Source organism: Cynocephalus volans, chromosome 5 (assembly GCF_027409185.1).
Source record: "Cynocephalus volans isolate mCynVol1 chromosome 5, mCynVol1.pri, whole genome shotgun sequence".
Classification (NCBI taxonomy): domain Eukaryota; kingdom Metazoa; phylum Chordata; class Mammalia; order Dermoptera; family Cynocephalidae; genus Cynocephalus; species Cynocephalus volans.
This window is the reverse complement of record NC_084464.1, coordinates 85,054,586-85,080,910: the sequence shown is the minus strand read 5'-3', so window position 1 is coordinate 85,080,910 and position 26,325 is coordinate 85,054,586. Positions and strand designations below refer to the sequence as shown.

The window sequence follows — 26,325 nt, the reverse complement described above, 5'->3', positions numbered from 1 at the left end:
AAACAAGTCATACAAGGGCATGACATATAAAACTTACACAACAAAATCCAGCATAATATTCTACACACCAAAACCAATAGATACTATGAGGAAACAGAGGGAGAACTGAAAGAGCCAAGTGCAGCCCTAAAACTATGGGCTATACCAGTGTCATCAATAATTAGGAAATCTATTTCAGAACTCAAACCTTTCAGGATTTTTTTTTTCAAAGTTCATTTACTAAGGTCTACTCCCACATCTTCCCTTTAATCCAATTTTTATTAATTAAGAACTTTGCTGCCATGCCAACAATACATCTGCTTGAAGAAAACTGCACAACTTTGAAATTTTAGTGCCATTTTGTGTTGCAAAGCTTTATTTACATAGTTCTTCAGAATATATTTCAGTTGTTCACCCACTACTCCAAGTGTGAAATGCTATCAGATAGATTAAATTTACAGGAAAGCATAAAACAGAGAAAACAATTCTACTATTTAATATACACAGTGACGTTAGTGTTTGTCATTTTTATAGTTTTCTTCTGAGGATATTTTTTTGCTGATAATGTTCCAGAGCGAAGATGTCTTCAAGAGTAGATTTCCACAGAGAATCAAAAGTATAACAGTCCAATATATTTTATAGGTATTATTTGACAATTTATAAGTAGCTGCAAATCATTTCTTTCCCCATCTTTTTTCAAAAGTCTCAGAAGACGAAGAATCATGACTTTCACCACTACTATAGCGCTCGTATAAAGTCTGAAAGTAAAAATACAAATCTGTTTTGTAATTTTTTTAGCTCAATGTGTTATCAGATTAGTAAAGGTAACTTGACATATTCTTACTATAATAAATTTATTTCTCTCATTCTTATAATTGGGAAATTATTTTACAAACTATTACATAACAAAGAATTTTAAACATCTAGCTTGGCCTTAAGAATTAGCTTTCATGAGACGCAGGTTCAATGTTTCTATAAGAGAAATACAACATGGCTATTAATAGACATATATATGAACCTTCAAGACCTTCCTGATCCTCCTTACTTTTTCTTAAATAAAGCTAGTCTTACATAAATTCTTATATGTAAAATATATTCATTAGGAAACAATATACATTTTCAGATGACATTTAAACTAATGAGAAGTTTAAAAATTAAAAATTGTTACGTAAAAATAAGTATAAATAGGTATATTAAATTCAGTGTATTAAAAAAAAAAATTAAGGCTCAACCACAACTAATTTATGAAGATGAGAGAGATCTTTGTTCTCAAGGAACATATAATCTCAGTGACAAAGGTAACTAATCCACCTCAATTTGAGGTGGTCTGAACAATACGCTAGTATAAATTTAAAAGACGTAAGTATGAAATACAGAGCAATTACAAAACAGCTTTTGTCCAATTTTAACTCCTAAAGCCATTGATTTAGCCATCAGCTCTTGAGAAAATTTAAGGAAAAATTTCTTTTATAATTGTATGAACGCACATATAACAGTGAATGTATAATAAATTCCTTCAGAAATGTGTCTAAATTCTTGTCAATTTAGATTGACTTTACCCCGACCCAGAGAGCTAAAAGTGTTGTTAATTTAAGCATCCATAATTTTATTTTACTTTTTATTATTTATTTATTTTTTGGCAGCCGGCCAGTATGGGGATCTGAATCCTTGACCTTGGTGTTGTAACACTGAGCTCTAACCAACTGAGCTAACTGGCCAGCCTTGCTCCCATAATTTTATAGTAATGTTAATAACTGAAATATACCATTATTAACTACTTGGTAGCTAAAGTGGGTAAATAAGCATTTATAAGGTTCTAGAAATGACTAGGTGTTTGATGACTGACCCCAAAATCATGGTTATAAACAGGCACTGGGAGGCTGAAAATCTCAAGACACGTGCTTTGAGAAATGTAATGATTGCTATGTACGGCTTCTCGGAAGCCATTACAGGTGACAAATACAGTGATTTCTCTAAGGTTTAATCTAAAAATTGACTATAAAGAATGAATTCAAAAGCTGTTAAGAATGGTGCTGAGTTATAAGACAGATTCCTATATTAAATATATTCCAGTTGAGACCTGACACAATCTTTTAAATGAACCTTGTATGATAATCCATTCTGAACTGTGCTATATGCACAGTAAGAACATAAATCAAATAAATCTATATTTGAATAAAAGTACATGTTAAGTATCTAAATTTAGAAACATACTTCATAATTGACCTGATAATTGGGCCAACTTTTCTTTGGTTTACCTGTTCTTTAAGTGTCTAACTCACTAACCTATGAAAAAAAGCTAAAATTAATGTAGATAGAGACCAGATATACTTACTTTAGCAACTTTCAAAATGGAGTTAGGAGAATTCAGACCAACAAGTTGTCCCAGAACATATTTCATTTCTTCAGTGGTTCCCTTAGCCACTTGGTTACCTATAAAATAAATACAACCAATAATACACTAGTACCAATAAGAAAAACATAAGTCCATTACATATACATTCTATTTATCAGCACAATAACTGCCATTCTTGTACTTTATGATCATAGCCGCTTATCGAGAATAAGTAAAAATGAATGCCAGCAAGTAAAGAAAAGCAATATTATTTACTTTACCACTAGGCATAATAGGAACTTCTTTAAGGGAAGAGGCAGACTGGAGAAGAGTAGCCAATTGAGATTATGTTTTTTGTTATAGTTAATAGGTTTTTATATTAGCAATCTCGTAGTAAACACATTTTGAAAGTAGTAGTACCTGGATGAATTTGAACATATGGATGTGCCAGGAGCTCAGGAATGGATATCCTCTGTTTAGGGTCCCTTATTAAACAACACTATAAAAATAAAGATTAACATTTTTAAAACAAAGCAGGTTTTCTTATATGATACTGATAAACTATTTTTCCAGGCTGCATCATATCACAGAAGTTACTTTCTAGACACCCCACACACATAATGACAAGATTATTTCCTCCAAGACACTTTTGCAAAATCCTTAAGTATTTTTATGTTTTAAAAAACTTCAAAGTAAATTTAACATGCCTTAAAAGCTAATCCAGTCAGCAATTCCTGTCACTAGACCAGTTATATTTAAGCCAGTTGCATAATTATAATCATTTCAGGTATTTCTTTTAAGCAATTAACTATATAAAATTATTTGAGATATTATCCCCCTATATCCATGTACAATTAATATTACCTTTAAAACATCTTGAAGGTCTTTCTCTGGGATATCAGGTAATTCAATTTCATGATTAGGGTCAATTATGGCATGTAATTTAGAAATCTGATTAATTATATGCTGAAATGGTGTTTTCCCATAAGTCATATAGTATAAAATGCATCCTAAAGACCAAACATCACTTTTGGGGCTTATCTAAGTAGAAAAAAAAAAAAAAAAGAGAGAAGAAGAAGTTGCTATTAATATTAATATAAAGTGTACATGTAAGAACATTATACTTAGGTAAAAACTGTGTCTATGTACACACCCATATATATACCCTGATATTTAAAATCATAATTAAATCTCAATGAATGTGTGAGTAACTAGATTATATTTACACAACAAAACATCTTTTTCTAGTTTTCATTACATTTGGTTATTTTGCCAAAAGAGATGAGCTACACTTTAAATTTTTCAACAAACTCATAATTAAAATATCTCAACTGAGACAAAATATTAAACTCTTGTCAGCTTGTGAAAATACAAAAGTAAGAAACATAATTATAAATTTTAATTTACTTGTTTTCCCCAGTATCACTGTATTATAATAAATTTTTATAAATTCAAAGTATGTATACATTTTTAAAAGGCTGTTTAAATTGTGCAACCCTAAATCCAAGAGCATAATCTATAGAAGCAGGCTGATCTGGGCTCGTATCCTGGTCTTATCACTAGCTGGTAATTCTGTGTCTCTGTTTCCTCACCTCTAAAACAAAAATAATAAAAATACTTTGTCATGGGCATTAAGTGATATAATCACAAATATGGTAATCATACAGAATAATTTCTGATTATAGTAAGTACTCAATAAAAATTTATTTTTTATTCAATTCATCTCATTAAAAGCTCATCAGAAATAACCAAAGGAATATGATAATGTGCAAGGTAAATGCTGGACATAGCCCTATTCCCCCTCTCCATGCTTAACAGAGTTCCCCCTCCCCCTTGGGAAACTACCCCTGATCCAAGGTAGTTACCCAAGAAAAGACACATTCCCTTTAAGACAAAAGACTGGAGGAAGCAGGGACCTAAGTAAATGAATTAGCATGCTGGTGCTAAAGCACTCTGGCAGAGAGTAGTGAGTAGATTAACTTATCTACTCAGCCAGATCTCCTGTGTGCTCTGAGTTATGTGAGCTGGGTGAGGGTCTGCATGTAGGCCTGCAAATAATTTACTCCCCTACTTTGATCTGTTCACTATGTAACTGTTGTACGTACTGCATGGCAGTGTGGATATCTAGCTAACCAGTGGCCATCAGTAACTCTTTTAAGTCTAATAAACCAGTGTCTCTACCCATTGGGACAATGGGTGAGTTCTTTGGAATAGGCAAACACTATGTGAGTGCCCTCTCAGATTTGGGGCTCAATGTTACATAATGAATTACACTTTTGACTTTAAAAAGAACATGAATAAGACTAAACATAGCAGTGGACATAATAAATGAGGATGGTTAAAGTATAACTAAATGCTCTCCACAAAGGATAAATCTAAATCAAAATCAAATGGCACAGACAGTGGTGGGGAGGAGGGGAGGGAGAAAAGAAATAAACATAAAACTAAATGCAAAGGAGAAAGAAAAAGAAAAAAAGCAGAAACTGCAATGTTAATATTAGAGAAAAAGAACAAGGCAAAATGCTTTAAACAGAAGAGAGAAAGCTATTTTATAGTAACAAAAGGTACAACCAACCAAGAAGATATAATAGTTATGAACACCTATGCACTGAACCTATATTTAATGTAACTATATGAGTATTAAGAAAAAGCCATATTAAATTCTTTATGGGGGGATTTTAATATCCCTTTGACAATACAATAGATAAAACAGATTCCATTATCTGAACACAAAGTAAGAAAACCAAAAATTAATAAAAATAACATCTTTCCCCAATTTATGGAAATTAAATCCTTTTCTAAATAAATGATGTATTAAAAAGGATTATCAGATTCTAGAAAAATGGCAGTGGCTATCACAGCATAGTTCTTCAATCTCTCCAAATCCCCAGAGACAAAATAGAGCAGCCTAACAGCAAAGCTACATGTGGAAAATATTGACAACACAACCAAATGAAAAATATACCCATGAACCCCAGAAAGTAAGTAGGTGGGGACAAACTACCAAAAGCAACAAGTCTTGTATAGTAGACACATCTGAAGTAGAAAGCAGAGGGAAGCAATGAAGGCACCTGATGGACCCAACAGCAGAAGCAGCCCCAAATAGCCAACAGGAATTGACCAAAAAGTGTGGTGGACCAATTTGAGAAGAGAGTTAACCAGGGAGGTATTTTGTGCTCTTCAATAGCAGGGATTCATGTTGTGATAAAAATCTGTCTTCTATTCAGAATCACTAAGGCCATTATGAAACGCAGGTGATTCAAATGAATCGAGATTCACGTTACATATTACATCACTGAGTTGCTAATTGAAAAAAACCTGAATTCTAAGTGCAATTCAAATCTGAACTCTAGGTACAAATCTTATTTTAAAGTAAAAAAAAAGAAAAGATTTTAAGCTGAAATTACAAATTTTAGAAATTAATGAAAATAAGAAACAATAGTCAAACCTGTAAGTAGCAGGTAAAGTAAAACTCAGAGCAAACTTCATAGTGTTGATGCTTTTAATTACAAGCAAGAACAATAAAATTAGTTATTTAAATCAAGAAGGTAGGAAAACATAAACCTAAAGATAATACAAAGAAGAAATTAACAAATATAAAAGCAGAAATTAGAAAACAAATGAAAATAGAATTGATAGATGAAATCAAGATCAACAAAACCATGGCAAGGCTAATAAAGAAAAAGAAAAAGGAGACAATATTATTTATGTTTTAGAAGAAAAGTTAAAGCTAAACAGATATAAAAGTAATTTTATAAGAGAATATTTGGCAAAATGTTATGCCAGTTATTTGAAAAAATATTGAAAAACCACAATTTTCTAGGAAGGAAAACATAAGTAAATAAAAGCACATTTATCAAGCAACAATTTTGAACTAGACAATGTACTTTACATTAAAAATGCTTTATTTTCTTTCTCACTTTAATTCTGAATTTCTTTTAAAATAGGTACTGTTTATAAGCCTAATTTACAGAAGAGGAAATTAGGCAAGTTATGTCCAAAGACAGTTATTAATGAAGAGACAGATCTATGACTCTGGAGCAACAATGTGTGCTTGCATCCACTTGGTTACACCACTGCAGCGAAACAAGGATTAGCCTGGGAGCCCAGGGCATCACGGCAGGTAGAATGGGCCCTCACAAGGGGCACCAAGGGGACTAACACAAAGCTCACAGAGGTGATGAAGTAAAGTAGGTGGGAAAGTAGCCAGTGGCAGGCAAGGAAAAATTACATACTCCAAGTATACTTGGAAATGTAGAATTCATAAATAAATAAATGGTGAAAAACAAAACGTTAAAAATCAGAGATGGGGCCGAGCCCGTGGCGCACTCGGTAGAGTGCTGCGCTGGGAGCGCGGCGACGCTCCCGCCGCGGGTTCGGATCCTATATAGGAATGACCAGTGCACTCACTGGCTGAGTGCCGGTCACAAAAAAACGACAAAAAAAAAAAAAAAAAATCAGAGATGAAACAAAAAAAGACATAAATTCACTGTTATTTTAAGGTGTCCAAATCAGACCTAATTTATTAATTTTTTTTCTTTAATTTTAAAAGAAAAAAAAAAAAAAAAACCAGGTGCATTTCTTGCAGGAGCACACAGCAAAGAACGATCATATTAAATGCACAATATTAAAGAACAATCTGAAGTCAATAAAGAAGGGTGAAATTGAACCCCATTGAATCTGCTTAAAAAGGCAAGGTGTCTGTATCAGCCTAAAAAGTTTTAGAACTTAAGAAATAACCTTCAGTTATCTGGTAAATTTATTCACAGAATAGTCCATTCCTTATTGACTCCAGATGAATGGAATATAAACCATCTGTACACTACCTTTGACTTGGATTTCCCATTCTCTCTTGAGGAAGACATATCTTTGATAGCTTCTGGTGGCATATAATTAACCGTGCCAACCTGTTTGCCAAGTCAAAGAAAACACCAATCAATGAAAATATTTCATTTTGCTTTAGATTTTTTAAAACATGAATGCTAGACTCTTGAAAACTTGTATACAATTTCAGATTTCAGTAATATACTTGAAAAATTCAAATAACTGCCAACAATGTTAAGATACATACCACATTTATTCACAACTCCAGCAAAATGAACTGGGTTCATAATCAGAAAATAGACTTCTTTCTGAAGCTATGCTTTTTCTGTGATAATAATGGGCAACTAGTAATGTCTGTCTTAAAAACTGTCCAGGCTAAAATTCCATTAATGGCCATAAACTTTGAGGGACTTGATTATCATTCATTTCTATGCTAGAATAGAGTCAACTTTTTTTTTTTAAACAAACCAACCAATCAATATAGAAACAAACAAAAAAACCCCACTTTGTTTCCCACCACTCCTTGGGCCTATGTCCAAATTGAGATGCGATGGGCACCTAAATCATGTAAAAGTTTCTACAGTAGGATTATGCCAACTTTACAATGCACAGATACAATGCTTGCAGACACAGAATATCTATATTCTAGGGCCTTGCTATAGAAGATATCCGCAAGCCAATTTACGACTCAATCTTCAGCCATACTTCTGTTTGTCTGTTTGTTTGGCAGCTGGCTGGTACAGGGATCTGAATATACTTTTGATATAAAGAGAAATGATTGTCAAATTGAATTATTTGAAGGGCATGCCATCCATGTATTTCACCTAACAAAGTCTAGTTTTACTCCTAGGAATAAGGCAGACCCACACCAGAAATCTAACTACATGGAACACATCATCTTGGTTCCAAGCAAGTTTATCTTTTAGTTATACTGAGGTGTCACTGCTTTAGTTTTTAGTGGGACAACTTGATTAAGTTTGCTATTATAAAAATGCTGCTGAGTACAATATTTATTATGGCATTTTCAATATGAAGGCCCACTTAAAAAATTTTTTTTTTTTCAAATTTAACTGATAGGAAAAGCTTTACTTCTCTAGAAGAACAGAAATAATCTTACCTCATGGACAATGAAAAACATGTAACTGCAATTCCCTCTTTGGTTGCTACCAGGAAATTCTGAGCCAAATTTTCAGGTCAATTTTAGATCATGACCAGCATGATTTCCAAGGCAGTTATTACTGCTTCTTCATCTCATTTAGATTTGCTAAGTATATTTCTATCTGATCTTGACTTTCTATCCTAAACTATATTGATCATGGTTTTGATTTTTTACAGTTATTAGTATCTTGTTATAAAAAGACTTCAAATCTTTTGAAGAATGAAGTAGGTAAAACTATTATACCCATTAATAAAATAATACCTCACAGGTGAAAAGGAATTTAACTCTATTAGGTGGTAACCAACCATTCATTAAAAGTCTCACCTGAGAATCTTTAACGATACTTGTTGTATCCGGTTGCATTTGGTTTGCAATCCCAAAATCAATTAGCTTTAGCATTCCATCAACTATTAGAAAGTTAGCAGGTTTCAGATCACTGTGAACAATGCCTTTAAAATAAAAATCAATTACAGGAGTAGACAGTGTAAAACATTCTAATGACAAAACACTTCACAATCTACAGGTCATGTTGTGACTTCAATTAGTGAATCCAATTAAACATTCATTTTTTATATAGTTTACAAACACTTAACATAGCACTTGCTATGTGCCAGGCACTGTTCTAAGTTTGTTGCTTGTAGTGATTCATTTAATCCTCACAATAATGCTGAAGATAACTACTATTATCCCCATTTCAAGGTGAGAAAACTATGACAATGAGAGCTTAAGTAACTTGGTCAACATCACACGGCATAAATGAGAGTGCCATGAGTTAAAACCAGGCAGTCTGGCTTCAGAATCTATCCTCTTAACCTCTGTGATTCACTGCCCATTAGCAAGCATCATAAATTATACTGTCAGACGGCAAGACCCTAATGATCCTGTAGTGGATTGAATTATGTGCCCCCCCTGCAAACTCAGTGAAGCTTGAATTGTGTCCCCAAGTTTTATGTATTAGAAACTTGAGGGCTGGCCTGTGGCTCACTTGGGAGAGTGTGGTGCTGATAACACCAAGGCCATGGGTTTGGGTTCGGATCTCTTTATATCTTTAATAAAATAATATCTCACAGGTGAAAAGGAATTTAACTCTATTGTGTTAGAGTTAACATCTTGAGGGATGGCCAGTTAGCTCACTTGGGAGAGCGTGGTGCTGACAACACCAAGTCAAGGGTTAAGATCCCCTTACCGGTCACCTTAAAAACAACAAACAAACAAACAAAAAAAAATTGGCCCCCACTGTAACTGTAAAGAGGGTGGGAAATCCTATTATGGAAATTGAAAGGTGGAGTCCTGAAGAGGTGATTAGATTGTAGGACCATACTACAGTGAATGGATTAAAAATGGAGGTCAGAGAGGCAAGGTTCTGAGGGCTTTAGAAGAAGAGAGAAGAGTCTGTCTCTCTGTTCTCTCTCTCTGCTCTGCTATTTTTCAATATGATAGATACCCTGCTGTTACTGAAGTCACCACCAAAGAAAGCCTTCACCAGATGTGTTCCCTGGACTTTGGACTTCCTAGCCTCTGAAACTGTAATCAATAAATTTCATTTTCTTATAAATCAGTGAGTTCCATGTATTTTGTTATAAGCAAGAGAAATGGGACTAAAACAATCCTAACACCTCCATCCCTACAGCTCTGATCTTAATCACTGGTAAATTATCTTTTAACTTACAGGAAGAGAGACATGAAGAGATAAATTACAATGATCTAGGTTAATGATTATTTTTTTAAAAAAAGGGTTAAGACCTAAAACAAACCAAAGGACAAATATAAGTAAAAACCAACCCCAAAGGTAGGCCTACCAGTAAAAAAATAAAACCAACTTACACATGGCACACAATACAAAGTGATTAGGAGAATAAATGAAATAAACATCTCATATCTTTAGGATGCCTGAACCCCAGAGTCTCAGATCTGCTATAATCCAAGTATTTGGAGATAATGATTATGGACTAGATTAATACTGAGAAACATACATTTTGCATTATGGATGTGGGAATTTAAGTTCATGTTCTATATCCTTTCGGTTAAGAGTATTTTAAGAAATGGTTTTGTTCCTTCATCTTTCAATAAACTTCCAATTATTCAGTTCATCTACTTAAAGGTATCAATAACCAATACCTTAAAATTATAGGTATATTTCTCTAAGATAATACTATTAATACATTTTAACTTTACATGTATAAAGAGATTTAAAAATACCATGTTGATGGATTGTGTGAACTGCCTCCAACATATTTTTCCAGTAACTCTTGCGCTCCCATGGATTGATAGATTTTTTCTTTTTAAGCCAACTATTAAGATCAATATTTCCACACTCCATTACCATGTAGATGTAGTGGTCTGTGATTTCACTGCAATTAAAAACAAACAAAAGATTTACTGAGTATTTACCTGAAGAAATATGGGCGAAAAAAGATTTCTTTTTAAATTAAAAAAAATTCTTACTAATCATAAAGTCGGATGATCTTATCACTATGTTGTTGCAGTTTATTCAAATAAGCTATTTCGTTCCGGTAACTATCAATAGTTTGGCTATCTGCTTCTTCTAAGTTCACATATTTTATAGCATATATCTGTTTCTTTTCATTCAACACCTGAAATACCTATATGGTAGAACAAACAGAAAAGTTTAGAATGCGTTATTTATACACTATCACAATGCTTCTAAATTTGTTAGGCAGAACTTTAGGTTGAGAAAATTCTGAAGGAAATACTGACATGAACAATTAAGTTTCTACCTATTTTGACTGTAGAAAGAAAAAAACAAATAATCATGATACAAGAGTAATAGTCCATTCCCAACCACCTATGACAATGGGCATTCAATAAATCAAAGATATAAACCTAAAACTTTCTATATTGGCATACAAAAAAAGTAATTTAAATTTTGTATACATTCATAATATTCTGTTAGATGCCTTAACCAGGGAAATAACAAAGAAAGGACATTAAAAAATGTTAAGGACAACTAAGGGCTGTATTAAAGAGACAATTCATTTCACAGATGGTGTTTTTTCCATTGTGCCTGGAGTTGACAATTTCATTCATGTGATAGAGAATGTTAAAAAGCATGTACTAATTGTAAGCTATCAGTACATTTAGTTGTAAAAAGCAGCAGCAAACATGCAACAAGGATGGTGCTTCTAAGAGTCAAGAATTCAAATACAAAATGCTGGTGTATGCAAGACAAATTATTTTCATTCATCCCCTTGACACATTCCAGTAAAAAGTAATTTAACCTTGACTACCCAGCAGATACTGAGGAGGAAGAAGAAAAGAGCCCAAGTACATATGAGGTTCTTGTGCTAAAACTGCACTACTAAAAAGGCCCTCAGGTACAGTTTAGTTAACTTTTTTTTTTTTAAAAGATGACCGGTAAGGGGATCTTAACACTTGACTTGCTGTTGTCAGCACCATGCTCTCCCAAGTGAGCCACGGGCCAGCCCTTAACTTTTAATCACAAAACTCTAACAAAGTGTTACTAGTTTTACTTGGATACACAGCAAATCACAGGGGGGATGGAACATAAAACAGTGACAGCAAGAGGCAGAGAAAATAACAATGAAAGAGATGAAAGGCATTTAGACATAGCATCATAAAACCATTTTGTATGAGGTAAACAGCCTCAAAAATCTCAGAGAATTGAGAGCATCTGTGTTGTGTGGTGCACTACTGACACCGATGACCCTGAATCTGATGGTTATATCTTATTTGTATGCCCTGTTTAATAAGGTATGAGGTGGTATATCTATGCAATGAAATAGTTTTGTATTGTAAAAATAAAACTTGAAGATTATAGTGAATACTCAAAATAGATATAGGATACAATAGAAAGGCAAAGAAATATTTGTGTTTGAGCTCCAGCTCCACCCTTATTAGCAATCTAACCTTGGGCAAGTTCCTTAATCTCTCAAAAATTAAATGCTGCTAGTAGTACCTACTACACAGGGTTGGAAAGATGACTGAGATTGATGTCTGCAGCGTTCTGCAGTGCACTTGAAGTACAGCAAATGTTAGCTACCATCATTAAAGACATTCAGGACAGGATAAAGCAGACATTTTAAAGCATGTTAAAGTCATCAGATATATCAGAAAAAAGATTTGCAGGATATCAAAGCTATTTGTATTATAAGATCTCAAAATTTTTGAGCAAATGAAAATTTTAAATTAACCCTTTGTATGTATGTGTTTGTTAACTCCCCCATTGTCCTTGTTCTGGTAAAACTCTTGCAATAACCTGTGACCTGGATTAGGTAGGCTTTAACTCCAATTCATACAGATAGTGTCAGAGTTATTGATTTGTCAATTTCATAGGAAGTTAATGAAAATAGAACTACATAGGCCAGTGTGTTGACCATTCTTATTAACTCCATGACTGTTCTAGATGCTCCTAATACAGTATAAATTAATCCCTGCCTAAACTCTGGAATAGGCAGAGCATAAATGGTGTTAGTTTCATAAAGTATGTAACCCTTTTTTCTCTGAGGTGTGTCAATTTATTTTAACTCCATCATAATAATTACAATGAATGATAATTTAACTGAACTCAGAAAATATGGGCCAGTCACAGCTTTAACACTCGGCCCTTGACTTAAGTAGCTTATATCTTCTTTATACTCCAAGAAAAAAAATGTTTAAAACACCATTAAGACTACTGTACATCCTCTGAAAACATGCCACAAAATAAATACCTTGACACTATTAAGATATAGCCAAATAACTAATAAGTGATAAATACTAAGCAAAGAATTTCCATTAAAGCAATTAAATCAGCTAATCCAAATAGATTGATAAAAATCAGTGGTATTGTTCCTTTATTCTTGTGACTGAAATCTGATGCAAAGGAAAGGACAAAGGAAATGTATAACGAAAAAAACCAATACTTACTGAAGACTTGGTACATATAATAATGTATATACCTTATTTTTAGTAAGTCAACAAGGGAGCCTTAAACAAGACTAGTTATTGTTAGCTGGCTTAGAAAATTACAGTGAAACTTAAAATGAGCCCAACAACTTTTGTTTTGTGTATTCATCCTTAACAACTTATAATAGCAAAATAGCTGAGGAGGGCCAGTTCATCATTCAACAAATGAATTCAGTCCCTATTCTGTTCTAGATAATGGGGCCAACATCACTGAGCAAACAAGACAAATACCTCTCTCTTCACAGAGCTCACATTCAAGTGCAGGAGGACACAAACATCAAACCAAATAAATAAATTACAAAGCATGTTAGAAGGTAAACTACAGACAAAAATAAAGCAGGAGAAGGGAATGAAGAACACCAGTGACAGGAAGGTAGGAGTTGCACTTTTATAGTGTGGGTAAGGAAAACACTTGAGCAAAGACATGAGGATACCTGGAGAAAAATCAACTGTTATGTTAAAATAGACCAGAAGGGTAAGGATGGAGTCAATGAGACTGAATAGCAGGATACTGTAATAATCCAGGTGAAGATGATAGTTGCATTGACCAAAGTGATAACACTGAGATGATGAGAAATAGATTATGAAGATACTCTCAGGTAGAACCAATAAGATATGCTGACTGGCTGAATGTGTCTATGAGACTAAAAGGAGTCAATCAGTTATTGGCCAAGCAATTGGAAGAACGAAGTTGACATTTACTGAAATGGGAAAGACTATGGAGCAAGAGTTGTGTTTGGACACATTGTTTTAAACGCCTAGAAGACATCAAGAATAGATGCTGAACGGTCAAGTGGGATGTAGAAATTTGGCATTCAAAAGAGAGGTCTGAGGTAAAAATGTAAGTTTGGAAATTGTCAACACATACATGGTATTAAACCCATGAAACTGGAAGAAAATACCAAGAGAGTGAGTTTAAGGGAGAAAAGAAGTCTAGGACTGAGCTGTGGGTAACTGTACAACTGAGGTCAGGGATATCAGAAAAACTGAAAAGAAATGGTCAGTTTGAAAAAAAGAAAACAAGAGGGGCCAAGTGAAAAAAAAACCTAATAATCAACTGTCCCAAATGCTGCTAAGTAACTCAAAATCAAAGCTAAGAATTACATTTGGCAAAAATATGGAAGTCATTAGTGATTTTAACTTTAGTTGTTTTGGTGAGTGATGAAGGCAAAAATCTGTATAAATTTGAGATGGGAATGAGAAATAAAGATGGTAAGTTTAGATAACACTTAAGATGCTTTCAATCCACGGGGAATTAAAATCATATAAATTTAGAACTTAGATGAATTTAGAAAATAATCTAATCCCAGAAACTCATTTGTTATTGTTTTTGAAATGAAAAGCTCAAAATACAACAAAATCCATTAGTTAAATTCCTTTCTGAATGATCCCTAAGCATATTAGTAATTTTAATTTATATCATGTTCTGACTCACTTTTAGAACTATCCTTCTGTGACAATACTTGTGGTCATTTTCCACTCCAAGTCAATGTTCATGTTATTAGAGAAGAAATTCAGAAGCATAGAACATTGCAGGGAAAGGCAAGAGATTGGGACTAAGGGGGTAGGTCTAAAGAGGATATGTCATTTGTGCGGGGTAGGGGGAGGAGGGCAGGGGATGAGAAGGCTTTTTTGTCTCAAGGACAACATAGGCTCCTAGAACTTAAGAAAAAAGAGCCCCATAGGTAAAAAGAAAAAGAAAAGAAAGTTTAAAATATTTTTATTCATATCTTAAGTATTTAAGATACTTACCTTACTTGAACCTCCACTTCCTATCTGCTTTAATATAGAATAGATTTTTCCTTTAACTGAAATGCATTCATTTGTTGAAGAGGATGCTGAAATCTAAATAATTAAAATTGTATAAATAAAGGTTCAAAGACTATGCCTAAGAAACTAGCTTGCACTTGGCACAGTGAAATGCTTTCAATTTTGAAATTATCTTAAATCTTAAGTAATTAGATATGGTACAATATTTTAAAAAGAGAACTTGCTCTACATACTTTAATGAAAGAAATAAGCTTATTAAATTAATATACACACAAACTTCCAAGGTTTCCCCCTTTTAACTAGCTTTTACTTAACATGATAGAAAAATTAAGGAGGAAAAAAAACCCACCTAATATCCAACATATAAACTCATAAGCTATCATTTTTCATCTTTCTTTTCTACTTTTTCCTTGCACCTCTTTATTTAAACGCAAGTTTCAGCAATGCTCCCCATCTTGTGCTGAGGGATATTTAGCAAGTTACTTAATTTCTCACACTTCAGCATCTTCCCTAGCCAACTTTCAACTGATGTACTTACTATACAACTTACCCCTTCATCTCTTCCCTTCGCTGGAAGATCTCTGTGTACCTATAAATGCCTTGAGCAGATGGAGTGCTGAGGACTTATTCTGAGCTGATAAAGAAGTTGAAACAAAAGCTCCTGATTGGCTGATTAACCAAGTTGAAACAAGGTCTGAATAAACCTCAATTTAACTAAATCGTGCTTTATATTGCAAACGGTAGAATCTCTCTCTTGTAATCTCATTCTATTTAAATAAAAAGATAAGGATTCTAATCTTTTTAACCTCTAAGGTTTGAGATGCTATTGAGTCATGAAATATGCTTCTTGTAAGAATTAGGCTTTGAAATATATATACCCATCGTAATTTCATCAATGTTCTCTCCTTCCTTTTTGTGCCCCCACCCTCTGTTCTTCCTCTCATTTTTAAACTGTGATCATTTCTGAGGGATGAAAGCAATTCAATGTCCTTTCCCCCTGGCTGCTGATACTTTTTAGAATCAAGTAATTCTAACTCATTTCTGATTCAATGCCAATGTGAAGTTCAGTTTCCTACACAGGACATCCCATCCCCCTTAGTCTACCCTTCTCACTGTGGCCAGAGTTTTCATTTCATTTTTGTTTTTCTTTTAATTTTTTGGTGCACCATTCCTGAAGGTACTGCAATACCAGGTCTACACATGGAGTGGATGAAGCAAGCTCCTATTCCATCTACCTGCTCTAAAAATCCACTTAATATATTGTCCACAAGTTGAGGATGTATCAGATATTAACCTGATAAGAACTGATACTACACTTGATTTTAGCTACACCTCTGAGAAGCCATGGCCAGAGATTTCAATATGAAAATCTGGTCGTTTCACTTCTCTGCTTCAATATTTTCCACAGCTTCCTATCCCTTTTAGAGTAAAACCTAAAAGGCTCAGCAGAACCTTTTCCCTTCCTGACCCCTAGCCACACTCTGGCCTCTTTTCAGTTCCCTCCTGACACTGGCTTCTTCTAGAAGGCTCTCTCAAGCCCCTCTCTTTGTTATCTCTGACTTGCCTTCTAGATTTTAACTCCCACAGGGCCTGACACTAAAAATAGCTCAATAAACGTGCTTTGAATCAATATATGGGCAAACCTGATCATCCTTCACTTTTTCCTTTGTGATTTACTATATTGTTTCAATCCTCAAAACACTACCACTTATTCCCATAGTTAGCATCATCTACTGTCAGCTAATTTTTTTGTCCATTTTAAAAAAAATTGTGGCAAAATATGCATAACATAAAATTTACCATTTCAATCATTTTTAAGTACAATACAGTGGCATTAAGTACATTCACATTGTTATGCAAACATCACCACCATCCATCTCCAGAGCTTTTTCATCATCAAATACTGAAACTTTAAACTCATATGCAATAACACCCCCTCAGCCCCTGATAATCACTGTCTACCTTCTGTCAACTAAATCTTTTTATCAATTGATTTTTATGGTTAATTACTCATTTTCTTTGTTTTTATTTAAATAATAGTTGCTGCTAATATTATTTACTAAGTGCCATGCTCTAAGAATTACACATACATTAGCTAATGTCCTATTTTACAGATGATGAAATGGGCAGAGTTTAGGTAACTTGCAAAATACCAGACACCTTGGTAAGTAGTGAGGCCCAGGAAGTCTGTCTCCGAGGCCCATGTTTTCTTTTTACCAGTATTAAGCTGCCTTTCACAGTTATTAGAAACTAATTTTAGTTATTGATGTCAGGAGTGTCTCATTTCCCTTCAGATGTTGATGCAATCACCTTATCAGCAAAACATTCTTCTCTTAGTTTACGATAATTATATGTCTAGTAACACCTCCTATTGCTATTCAATATTGTTGAAAACTTACTTTTCCAAATAAATTCCATATTAATCAACAAATGAAGCTGCTCACTAACAGATCACTTAAATAGGGAAATAAAATAAACAGTAACCTTGATTATAAGAGAAATTTTATTCAGCTTTCAATCTGGATCCTTTGGCCTAATAAGAACAGCCTCATTAGCTTCTCAAATAACTAACCTCTCAAAGTGATGAGGCAGGGCTATTAGCTGGGCTATTAGCTCAGTTGGTTAAAGCATCACCTTGTAACACCAAGGTTAAGGGTTCGGATCCCCATGCCAGCCAGCCGCCAAAAAACCAACAACAAAAAGAAAACCAAAGTCATGAGGCACACCCTTCTCAGGATATTATAAAAGTTTTGTTTAATGAGAATAAGAATGGACAAGTCCTTAAGATTTTTCCTAACAACTAGATGCTGTAAAAATAAAATCCATGAAACTGATTGTAGCAACATATACCATCATATATAAAGCTTATCAAACCTGTAAATTCTGAAGTGGCGTAGAGGGAATTTGCTGCTGTTGCTGCTGGAAATAGGCAAGCTGACTATAAGGTGTTGACAACTGACAAGCAGGTGGAAAGTCATTCTTTACAAGTGGGGTTCTAAAACTAAAAAAGATTTTTTTTTTTTAATTTAAAACATCAAAATTTAAAAAACAAGATTCAGATTCAGTTTTTGTGTGTTTTAAAATGTTGATGTAAACTTAAAAGTAATACATCAAACAGAACCCAAGTTAGTTTTCATAATATAGCTGATATCTATTCTAGATATACCACCATCAGATATTTTATTTTGGGAAATTCTTTCTGAAAGTAATTTTTTGTACCCAGACAAATCCTTGTTAGTAAAATAAGTAAGATGGCATTTAAAACATAGAATTAGGGTTATTTTACAAGTATTTAGCCAGTGCAAAGGTCAGCTTATGGTTGACCATAGACTCCATGAGTGCCTTTTAACAATAATATTCTATAATGCCCTGCTAGAAATATCTGAAGGCCAATTACATCAGATGAGTTTGGCTTTTGAACTTAAATACAATCAGTACAAATTTGTACTTTGTCCTGTTTGGATATGATTATCCTCAGCACCCAGAACAGTGGTTAACACAAAGAAACTCTATAGATATTTGTTAACAAAAAATAATCTAATATCACAAGAAATACATATATCACTATTTTAGTTAACAACCATTCCTTAAAATATTGTATGTATAATAAAATGAGGCAATATATAGCAAAACTGTATTAAATAGTTATGAAGCTGGGTTATAAAACCTCTAAGTCCAGTTCTAATTAAAATCAAAGATTACATTATGAAAATGAAAAGCAAAAGAGGTCACAAACTTAAGCTATCCCCTAAGACATTAAAAACGTAGCCACTAGTTGAAGGTTATGATGTACCACATCTCTTTATTTCCCTTCTCTGAAATGTCATTTATTTGCTTTGCAATATCCTTGTTTCCTGTTAATCAGCACTGACCATCCAACTTCTTCACTCACCCCTCATTCCTGTCCATTCAGGTCTTACAACTTTGAACATCTCCAGAGCCATATGAACCATACAACCAATCTTTTCCAGAAACTGCCACATTCCAGTGAACACCTCCTATGCTAAAAAAATTTATCCACCCTTTATCTGCTCTAAAAATGCTAAACTTTAAAATACCTCTCAATTAGAGAAGTATCCATGTGGTAATGCATGATTATCAAGAAGTTTTGCACTCTTAGGGTATTTATAGGTTGTAGGTACGAATTGCAATATGACAGAGACTCATTCACAACAATCCTTAAAAATATATATTATTGTAGTAACCTTCCTCCCTTCCCCATTTTACAAATGAAAAAACTGATGGTAAGAAAAATAATATGAATATGGAAAGTCTTTAAAGTAAGAGCAGGATTCAACCTTAGACTATTTGGCCTAAAAGCCCATGTTATTTCTACTGTACCACCCTCTCTCCCAAGGTAGGTGCCAAAAGTAATTAATTACCAGCTCATGTAATCATCCAAGGTATTGCTGCTTGGTGTCTTACAAATAGATTTTGGATCAAACCATTTGGATGCCGATATAGGTGGTGACTGCTTTGAAACTGAAAAGACAGGTTGCTCAAAAGTGACATGTTTCTGCTAAAACAAAATTAAAAACCGCTACAATTTAGTTTTTAAATTAGTCACCTGCTCAATAGTTTTACAAACATTATAACTTTTAAAAGACAATAATTAAAATATTAAATACAAAATCATACTAAAACAGGTAGGTATATACATTTCAGACTTTCAAAAATTTTTTAGTATAGCTCTTTTACTCTAAAATCTTAAGCCTAATATTTCTGCTTGAACTAATTCCAAGTAGAGAGAAGGCACACACAAAACAGGATTGTTTAATAAAACAGGATCTAACATCCTCCCCCATCAAAACTACTGTAACAGGTACTAAACTTTTATAATCTAAAAAAGGCTTCTGAAAAATAGCCTTTCTTTAATCAATAAAACTATACCATTTCCCCTCTGCCCCCAATATAGCCAAATACCAATTATTTAGCAAAATTGGAATGGCAAATGCCTGTCCTGTGCGCACCTAATAAAAGACATAGAACCTGTAGAGTTCATCCCATACAAATTCCAAATAATGATGAATAAACATCTTCTACAGCAAGAGAATGCAAACTAAAGCCTGAAGGCTGAATCTGGCCAGGGCCAGCGCCTATTTTTGTAAACAAAGTTTTAATGGAACACTGCTATGTCCATTTGTTTACATATTGCCTATGGCTCTTTTGTTTTCATGCTCTAATTGCAGAGTTAAAAAGTTGTAACAGAGACAATCTGAGCCTGCAAAGCCTACTAACTCTTTACAGAAAGTCTGCCAACCCCTCCTGTACAGCATCTCAACCAAATAAAGAACTCATTTGCTTCAATACTTTTAGTAACTGAGAACTAATTACTATCTACAGAGGTTCACTTTAGTTTGGGGACAGCTCTAGTTATTAGGAAATATTTATAGATGTTAAAGTCAAAAAAAAATAGAGAGACAAATCTTTAAGAGAACATTTTATTTGGGAAAACAGGATTGCAGTCATGGATACACGCAGACCAGGATGGTCCAAAGAACAAAAAAAGTCTGGGTGAGAGGAATGTTATACAATTTGAAAGAAAGCTCATTGTTCCTAGCAAAGTTTTTGGGAGTTGGCAGGCTTTGATTGGTGAGTGATGATGGTTAGTAAAATTAGTCTTAAGAGTCATTACAGGCTGCTTAGCAGCTACTAGGTAAAAAGTAGTCTTAGGGTTAATAGCAGGATGTTTCAACAACTGGGTTTGCAGAAAATTCTTCTTGGAGCAGGTACTACGTGCCCTGAGTACTTTTTCCTCCTGTCCCCTCAACTCCAGTTTTAGTTTGGGTATGGCAAGAATGATCCAATTTGTATAACTGACATTCACACAGATATTTAGATTGTTTTCTCCATTACAATTTCAAGACCTCTGGTCCTCTTTATGCTCTCGAGACGCACAATGGATATATCTATTCTACTTTCCACATTTAGTTTTAGGTTTTGAAGACTGCTAATAAATTTCTTTTCCTGGATAAACTTTTCTTTTAAGACTTCCTCAATATTTCTTTTCAGTGACTTGATACATGACACATGTTTCAAGTCACTAAAAAGAAATGATGAGGAAAGTATGACCATGACTGTAGGTATGACTCTCCAGTAGTCTACCAGATCATTCCTTCTGAAATAGCCTCTGGGCATGATTATTCAACACGTTACAAATTCACATACATTGTCTAGCTTATATTTTTCTTTTACTTACGAATATGACCACAGAAAATTCTTAAATGCTTGTGACAGAATTGCACTATTTCATTAGGGGTCAGCATATAGTTTTCTTTTCTTTTCTTTTTTTTTTTGTAAAAAGATGACCGGTAAGGGGATCTTAACCCTTGACTTGGTGTTGTCAGCACCATGCTCTTCCAAGTGAGCTAACTGGCCATCCCTATATAGGGATCTGAACCTGTGGCCTTGTGTTATCAGCACCATACTCTCCCAAGTGAGCCACGGGCCAGCCCCAGCATATAGTTTTCTGTAAAGAACCAGATAACAAACATTTTAGGCTTTGCAGGCCAGATGGTCTCTATTGCAACTACTCAGTTTTGCTGTTACAGGGCGAAAACAGCCATAGGTAAGTAAATGAATTGGTGTGACACTGTTCCAATAAAACTTTATTTACACAAATAGGCTGGGAATTAGATTTGGCCCACAGGCTGTAGTTTGCCAACCCCTACACCGGTCTATCAGCAATCTGTAAACACTATGAAAAATAGAAAAGAATTCAGCCTGATATATATTCTTACTGAACCTATGACTGCTACTGATCATCATTTTGTGAATGATACAAAAAAAAATCCTTTAAATAAACTATTCCACTAAGTATGGTACATAGTCTTTAATAAAAGAAAAAAAAATTTAACATGATCATCAAATTTCAGAAGTGCATTATGAACAATAGCAATGTTGTACTTTAGGAGGAAAGAAAGTTACCTCTATATCAACTTTTCGGGTTATCTCTGGAATCTGCCGCTGACTTGAAGATGCAACAGAATCCTGGTTCACACATTCTGACTTTCTCTTAGATTGCCATAGTTTTTGTTTACTTTCTGCAACCTTTGGTTCTTGATGTTCTTTAGTTTCTGAAATTGTATTTGTTGTTGTTGTCATTAAAAAGCAAGAATATTTGACAATAACAAAACTAAGCCTAAACAACAGAACAAACTGTATCGGTATTTTGCTCTTAAAAACAGAAAGATATAAACCAAAAGCTTTAACCCAGATACTGATAATTTACTTTCAGCAAGTCAGTTTTACAAAGGCACCTTCCTAAGTTGTTGCTCAGAGCTTTGTCAAAGATCGTTCCAGATTTAAAAGCTTCAGGTCTTTACCAGTAAATAAATAAATAAGTAAAAATTTAAAAACAAGTAGATTTTATAAAGTCTTACTAATAAAGAGAAGTTAATTCACTACTTTTCATAGACCTCTAGATTAACATAAAATGTTACCTTATACTAGCTTGTAATTTGCTCTCTTAAGGGTCTACAAACAAAAAATGCCTCACCGACATATTTAATATTCTATAAATATCAAAATTCCAGTCCTTTCCTGATAATACATGCAAAAATCCTGAATAAAACATTACCAATTGATATATAAAACAGATAATAAATTATATCCAAATTGGGTTTCTTCCTAAATGTGAAGTTTGCTTAATATTTGAAAATCAATGTAATTTGCCAAAATAATAGAGAAGGAAAACATATGATTAACTCAATAGATGCAGAAAAAGCATTTGATAAAATTAAACTCCCAATCAAAAAAAAATTAGTAATCTAGGTATAAAACAGAACTCACTGAATTTGATAAATAGTAGCTACAGAAATCTATAACAATCATCTGACTAGGGGGAAAATACTGAAAGCTTTCCCTTAAAATAATAAGGAAAGAGACAAGAACACCACCTGTCATCATCCCTTCTATTCATCATTATACTGGAGGTCTTAGCAATTATAAGGCAAAGAAAAGAAATGACAGTTGAAAGAATTAGAAAGAAAAAAAGTTATACTAGTTTCAAACACCATGATTATGTATCTACAAACATCCAAAGAATCCACAGGAAAACTATTAGAATTACTCAATGAATTTAAGCAATGTCACTACATATAAGATCAGTAAGTAAAAATCAATTGTATTTTTATGTATTAGTGACAAAGAAGTAGAAGATAACTTTTTTAGAAAAAGATACTGTTGGAGTGAGCAGGACTGAAGCCATGTTGGAACCTAAAGCTGCCTGGGCTGTGGAGTGGGGGAGGATTTTAAAAAGGACAGTTTTTTTTTCTCTCCACTCTTGCTTCCTGACTTTCTTCTCTCCTTCTCTAAGTAAGAAAACAAGGTCGAGAAGCTAATTAGTACTTTGCAAAGGTAACAGTTCTTTCTTTGAGACTTCTAGAGTTTTGAGAAATGATCAAGGCCAAATGACTGAAGCTGACCTTGGGCACCAGCCAAGTACACCAGCACAAATCAAAATCTTGCAAGGTCCTGAGATAACAGCAAAGATGAGAACAGAAACCAGATGAGGCCTTGGCAAGACCTCATACCTGACCCACAGAAACAGACCCCTCCTAACTCACGTCTCCTGCTCTCCTGCTTTTCACCTCCCACATTCCATTCCCTCAAACCTTCTTTAAAAAACCACTCAGTAAATGTAAATCTTTGAGATGGAATAGCCTACCATCTCCTTCAGCTGAATACGGCTGCTTTTCTAACACTAACTGACTTCTGAGTTTTTTCTTTCCTTTTCAAGGGGGCAGGCAGCCAGACCTGAGTCCGGTAACAATACCACTCATTATCATAGCATCAAAAAATATCAGATATTCAGGAATAAATCTAGCAAAAGATTTGCAAGATCTCCACACAGAAAATGATTCTCTTGATATTTTAAATAAAGGCAGGATATGCCAGATTAGTGGACAGGAAAACTCAACTGTAAAGATGTCAATTTGTCCCAAATTTCTTTGTAGTTTTAATTAGATCTGAGTAAAGATCCCATTTTTTTAAAAAGTGGAAACTGATAGATCCTAATATTTGTATGGAAATCCAAAAGGCTAGAATAGCCAAAATAGTCTTGAAGAAGAACAAAGCTGGTAGATTTACACTGAGAGATATCAAGATTTACTGCAGTTAATAAGACAGTATTAGCACTAAGACAGACAAAAGTATTAGGGAATGGAGAAGAATCCAAAACCATAAGCCATACATAGAATCACCTAATTTACAACAAATCAATGAGGGAAAAGAAGATCTTTTTAATAAATGCTGCTGGGTCACTGGATATCCACATGGGGAAAAAACAAAAAAAAAAATGAATCTTGACACAATATTACACATACATATATATATATTAAACTCAGATAAAATATAGATTTGAATGTGAAAGGTAAAAATGATAAATCTAAAAAATATGGATATATCTTTATGACCTTGGAATACAGAAAGATTTGTTTAAAGACAAAGTAGTCGCCACAAAGGCAAAGACCAATAAATTAAAATACATTAAAGTTAAAAATATATTTTCTCAAGAGTCTTCACCACAAAATAGAAGTTAGTGTACTTGTACTACATATATCCAACAGAGGATTTGTGTCCAGATCATATAAATACCTCTTAAAAATTAATGAGATAAAGAAAGAAAACCCAATAGAAAAATCAGCAAGACTCATAAGTATTTCACAAGAGGATATCCAAATGGCCAATAAACATAAGAAAAGATGTTCAACAGCAGACATTAAGGAAATGCAAATTATAACCTCATTTGGAAACTACTTAGCAGCATCAGAATGCCTAAAATTAAAATCCGACAATACAAGATTGGGAAAAATATGGAGCAAGAGCAACATAACTGCTGGTCAAGGGTCAGTACAAACACTTTGGAAACTGCATGGTACCATCTACCAAAGCTGAACATTATGCACATTCTGTGACCCAACAATCCCACTCTTGGAATACGCTCAGTAGAAATGTGTACATATGTGAACCAAAAGATACAAAAATATTCAGAGCAGCATTATTAATTAGACAAAAACTGTTAGCCATATGCATTTGGATAAACAAATTGTAGTATATTCATACAATGAAATACTCTATGGCAATAAAAATCAATAAACTAGATAACATAAGAACATGGATGAGTTCCATAAACAACAGTGGAAGGAACAGACATAAGAGTGAACACCACATTATTTCATTCTGTGGTGTTTGAAGTCAGAATACTGATTACGTATGGAAGGAGACAGGTATTAATTGGGAAGGAATCAAGGAGGATGTTGGGGTGCTAGTAATGTTCTATTTTTTGATCTGGATATTGGTTACAAGTATGCATTCACTTGTGGTATTTCATTGGGTTGTATTCTTATGATTTGAGCAGTTTTCTGATCGTATGCTTTATTATATTAATAGTGTTAATTAATTAATAAAGTATTAATAAAGTACAGTGTTGGCACCAATAAGCATTCATTTAAAAACATTAAACTAAATTGCATGTTAATTGATTCCTGTAGTGGCCAGCCACAAAAAAACCCCAAAAACTAGGTGTCAAATGAGTACAATATATTAACAAGCATATTTGATAAAGATGGTTTTCTTAATCATACCAGTTTACAATACATGTCCCCAAAATATAAAATATATACACTCTCCACCAAATACTAGGAATAGGAATGTGCTCCCAGTCAAAATAATGGTAAAAAAAAAAAAAGACTATTCTAGGATGACCCACTGTCCCCGTTTGCCTGGGACTGAGGCTTTCCTAGGACATTGGATTTTCAGGACTAAAACCAGGAAAACCCCAGGTAAACATTAGGGCAAGCCTCACTTTGTCCCAAAGTTCCTCCTCAGTTCTATTAAAAGAAAAAAAAATTGTAGTAGTCACCCCCAATCTGTGCATTTGGTTTCCATGGTTTCAGTTACCTTAATTCAACCACTGTCTGAAAACAGGTGACTTCAGTACCATAAAATACTTTGAGAGAAAGACCACATTCACATAACTTTTATTACAGTATATTTCTATATGTTCTATTTTATTATTAGTTATTGTTGTTAATATCTTACTATGCCTAATTTATAAATTAAACTTTATTGTAGGTATGTATGTATAGGAAAAAACATAATATGAGTATATATAGGGTTTAGTAGTTTCAGGCATCCACTGAGGGTCTTGGAACTCACCCCCACAGATAAGTGGGGACTAATGTACATCCAATCTGGCAACTTTTCTGTGGACAAAGATCAGCCTGTTAATGATCCTGTTTAAAATACTTAATGGTACCCTGACATCTAAAAAAAATACAAAATTTAAGCCTACCTACTCTTATTTTCTACTTCTATATTCCTGTGTTAC

The 26,325-nt window shown here is 33.8% G+C and overlaps 1 protein-coding gene and 1 non-coding gene across 3 annotated transcripts in view; both read right to left on the bottom strand.

The window, feature by feature from the left end:
- Positions 1-653: 653 nt before the first annotated feature.
- TTK (TTK protein kinase) overlaps positions 654-26,325 on the bottom strand; it is a 37,539-nt gene continuing 11,867 nt past the window's right edge. Inside the window, exons 10-21 of one of the 2 annotated variants that reach the window (XM_063097894.1) lie at positions 21,921-22,069; positions 19,376-19,512; positions 17,868-17,994; positions 14,976-15,068; positions 10,743-10,900; positions 10,497-10,648; positions 8,622-8,746; positions 7,141-7,221; positions 3,179-3,355; positions 2,735-2,813; positions 2,315-2,412; positions 654-737 (exon numbers count right to left, since the gene is read on the bottom strand). In XM_063097894.1, coding sequence (XP_062953964.1) covers positions 654-737; positions 2,315-2,412; positions 2,735-2,813; positions 3,179-3,355; positions 7,141-7,221; positions 8,622-8,746; positions 10,497-10,648; positions 10,743-10,900; positions 14,976-15,068; positions 17,868-17,994; positions 19,376-19,512; positions 21,921-22,069 — 1,460 coding nt within the window. The remainder of the gene's footprint in view (positions 738-2,314; positions 2,413-2,734; positions 2,814-3,178; positions 3,356-7,140; positions 7,222-8,621; positions 8,747-10,496; positions 10,649-10,742; positions 10,901-14,975; positions 15,069-17,867; positions 17,995-19,375; positions 19,513-21,920; positions 22,070-26,325) is intronic. The other variant, XM_063097896.1, reaches the window with a different exon arrangement.
- LOC134379408 (U2 spliceosomal RNA) lies at positions 16,149-16,339 on the bottom strand. Its single transcript, XR_010023799.1, has one exon. It is a non-coding gene; the product is annotated as a U2 spliceosomal RNA (small nuclear RNA).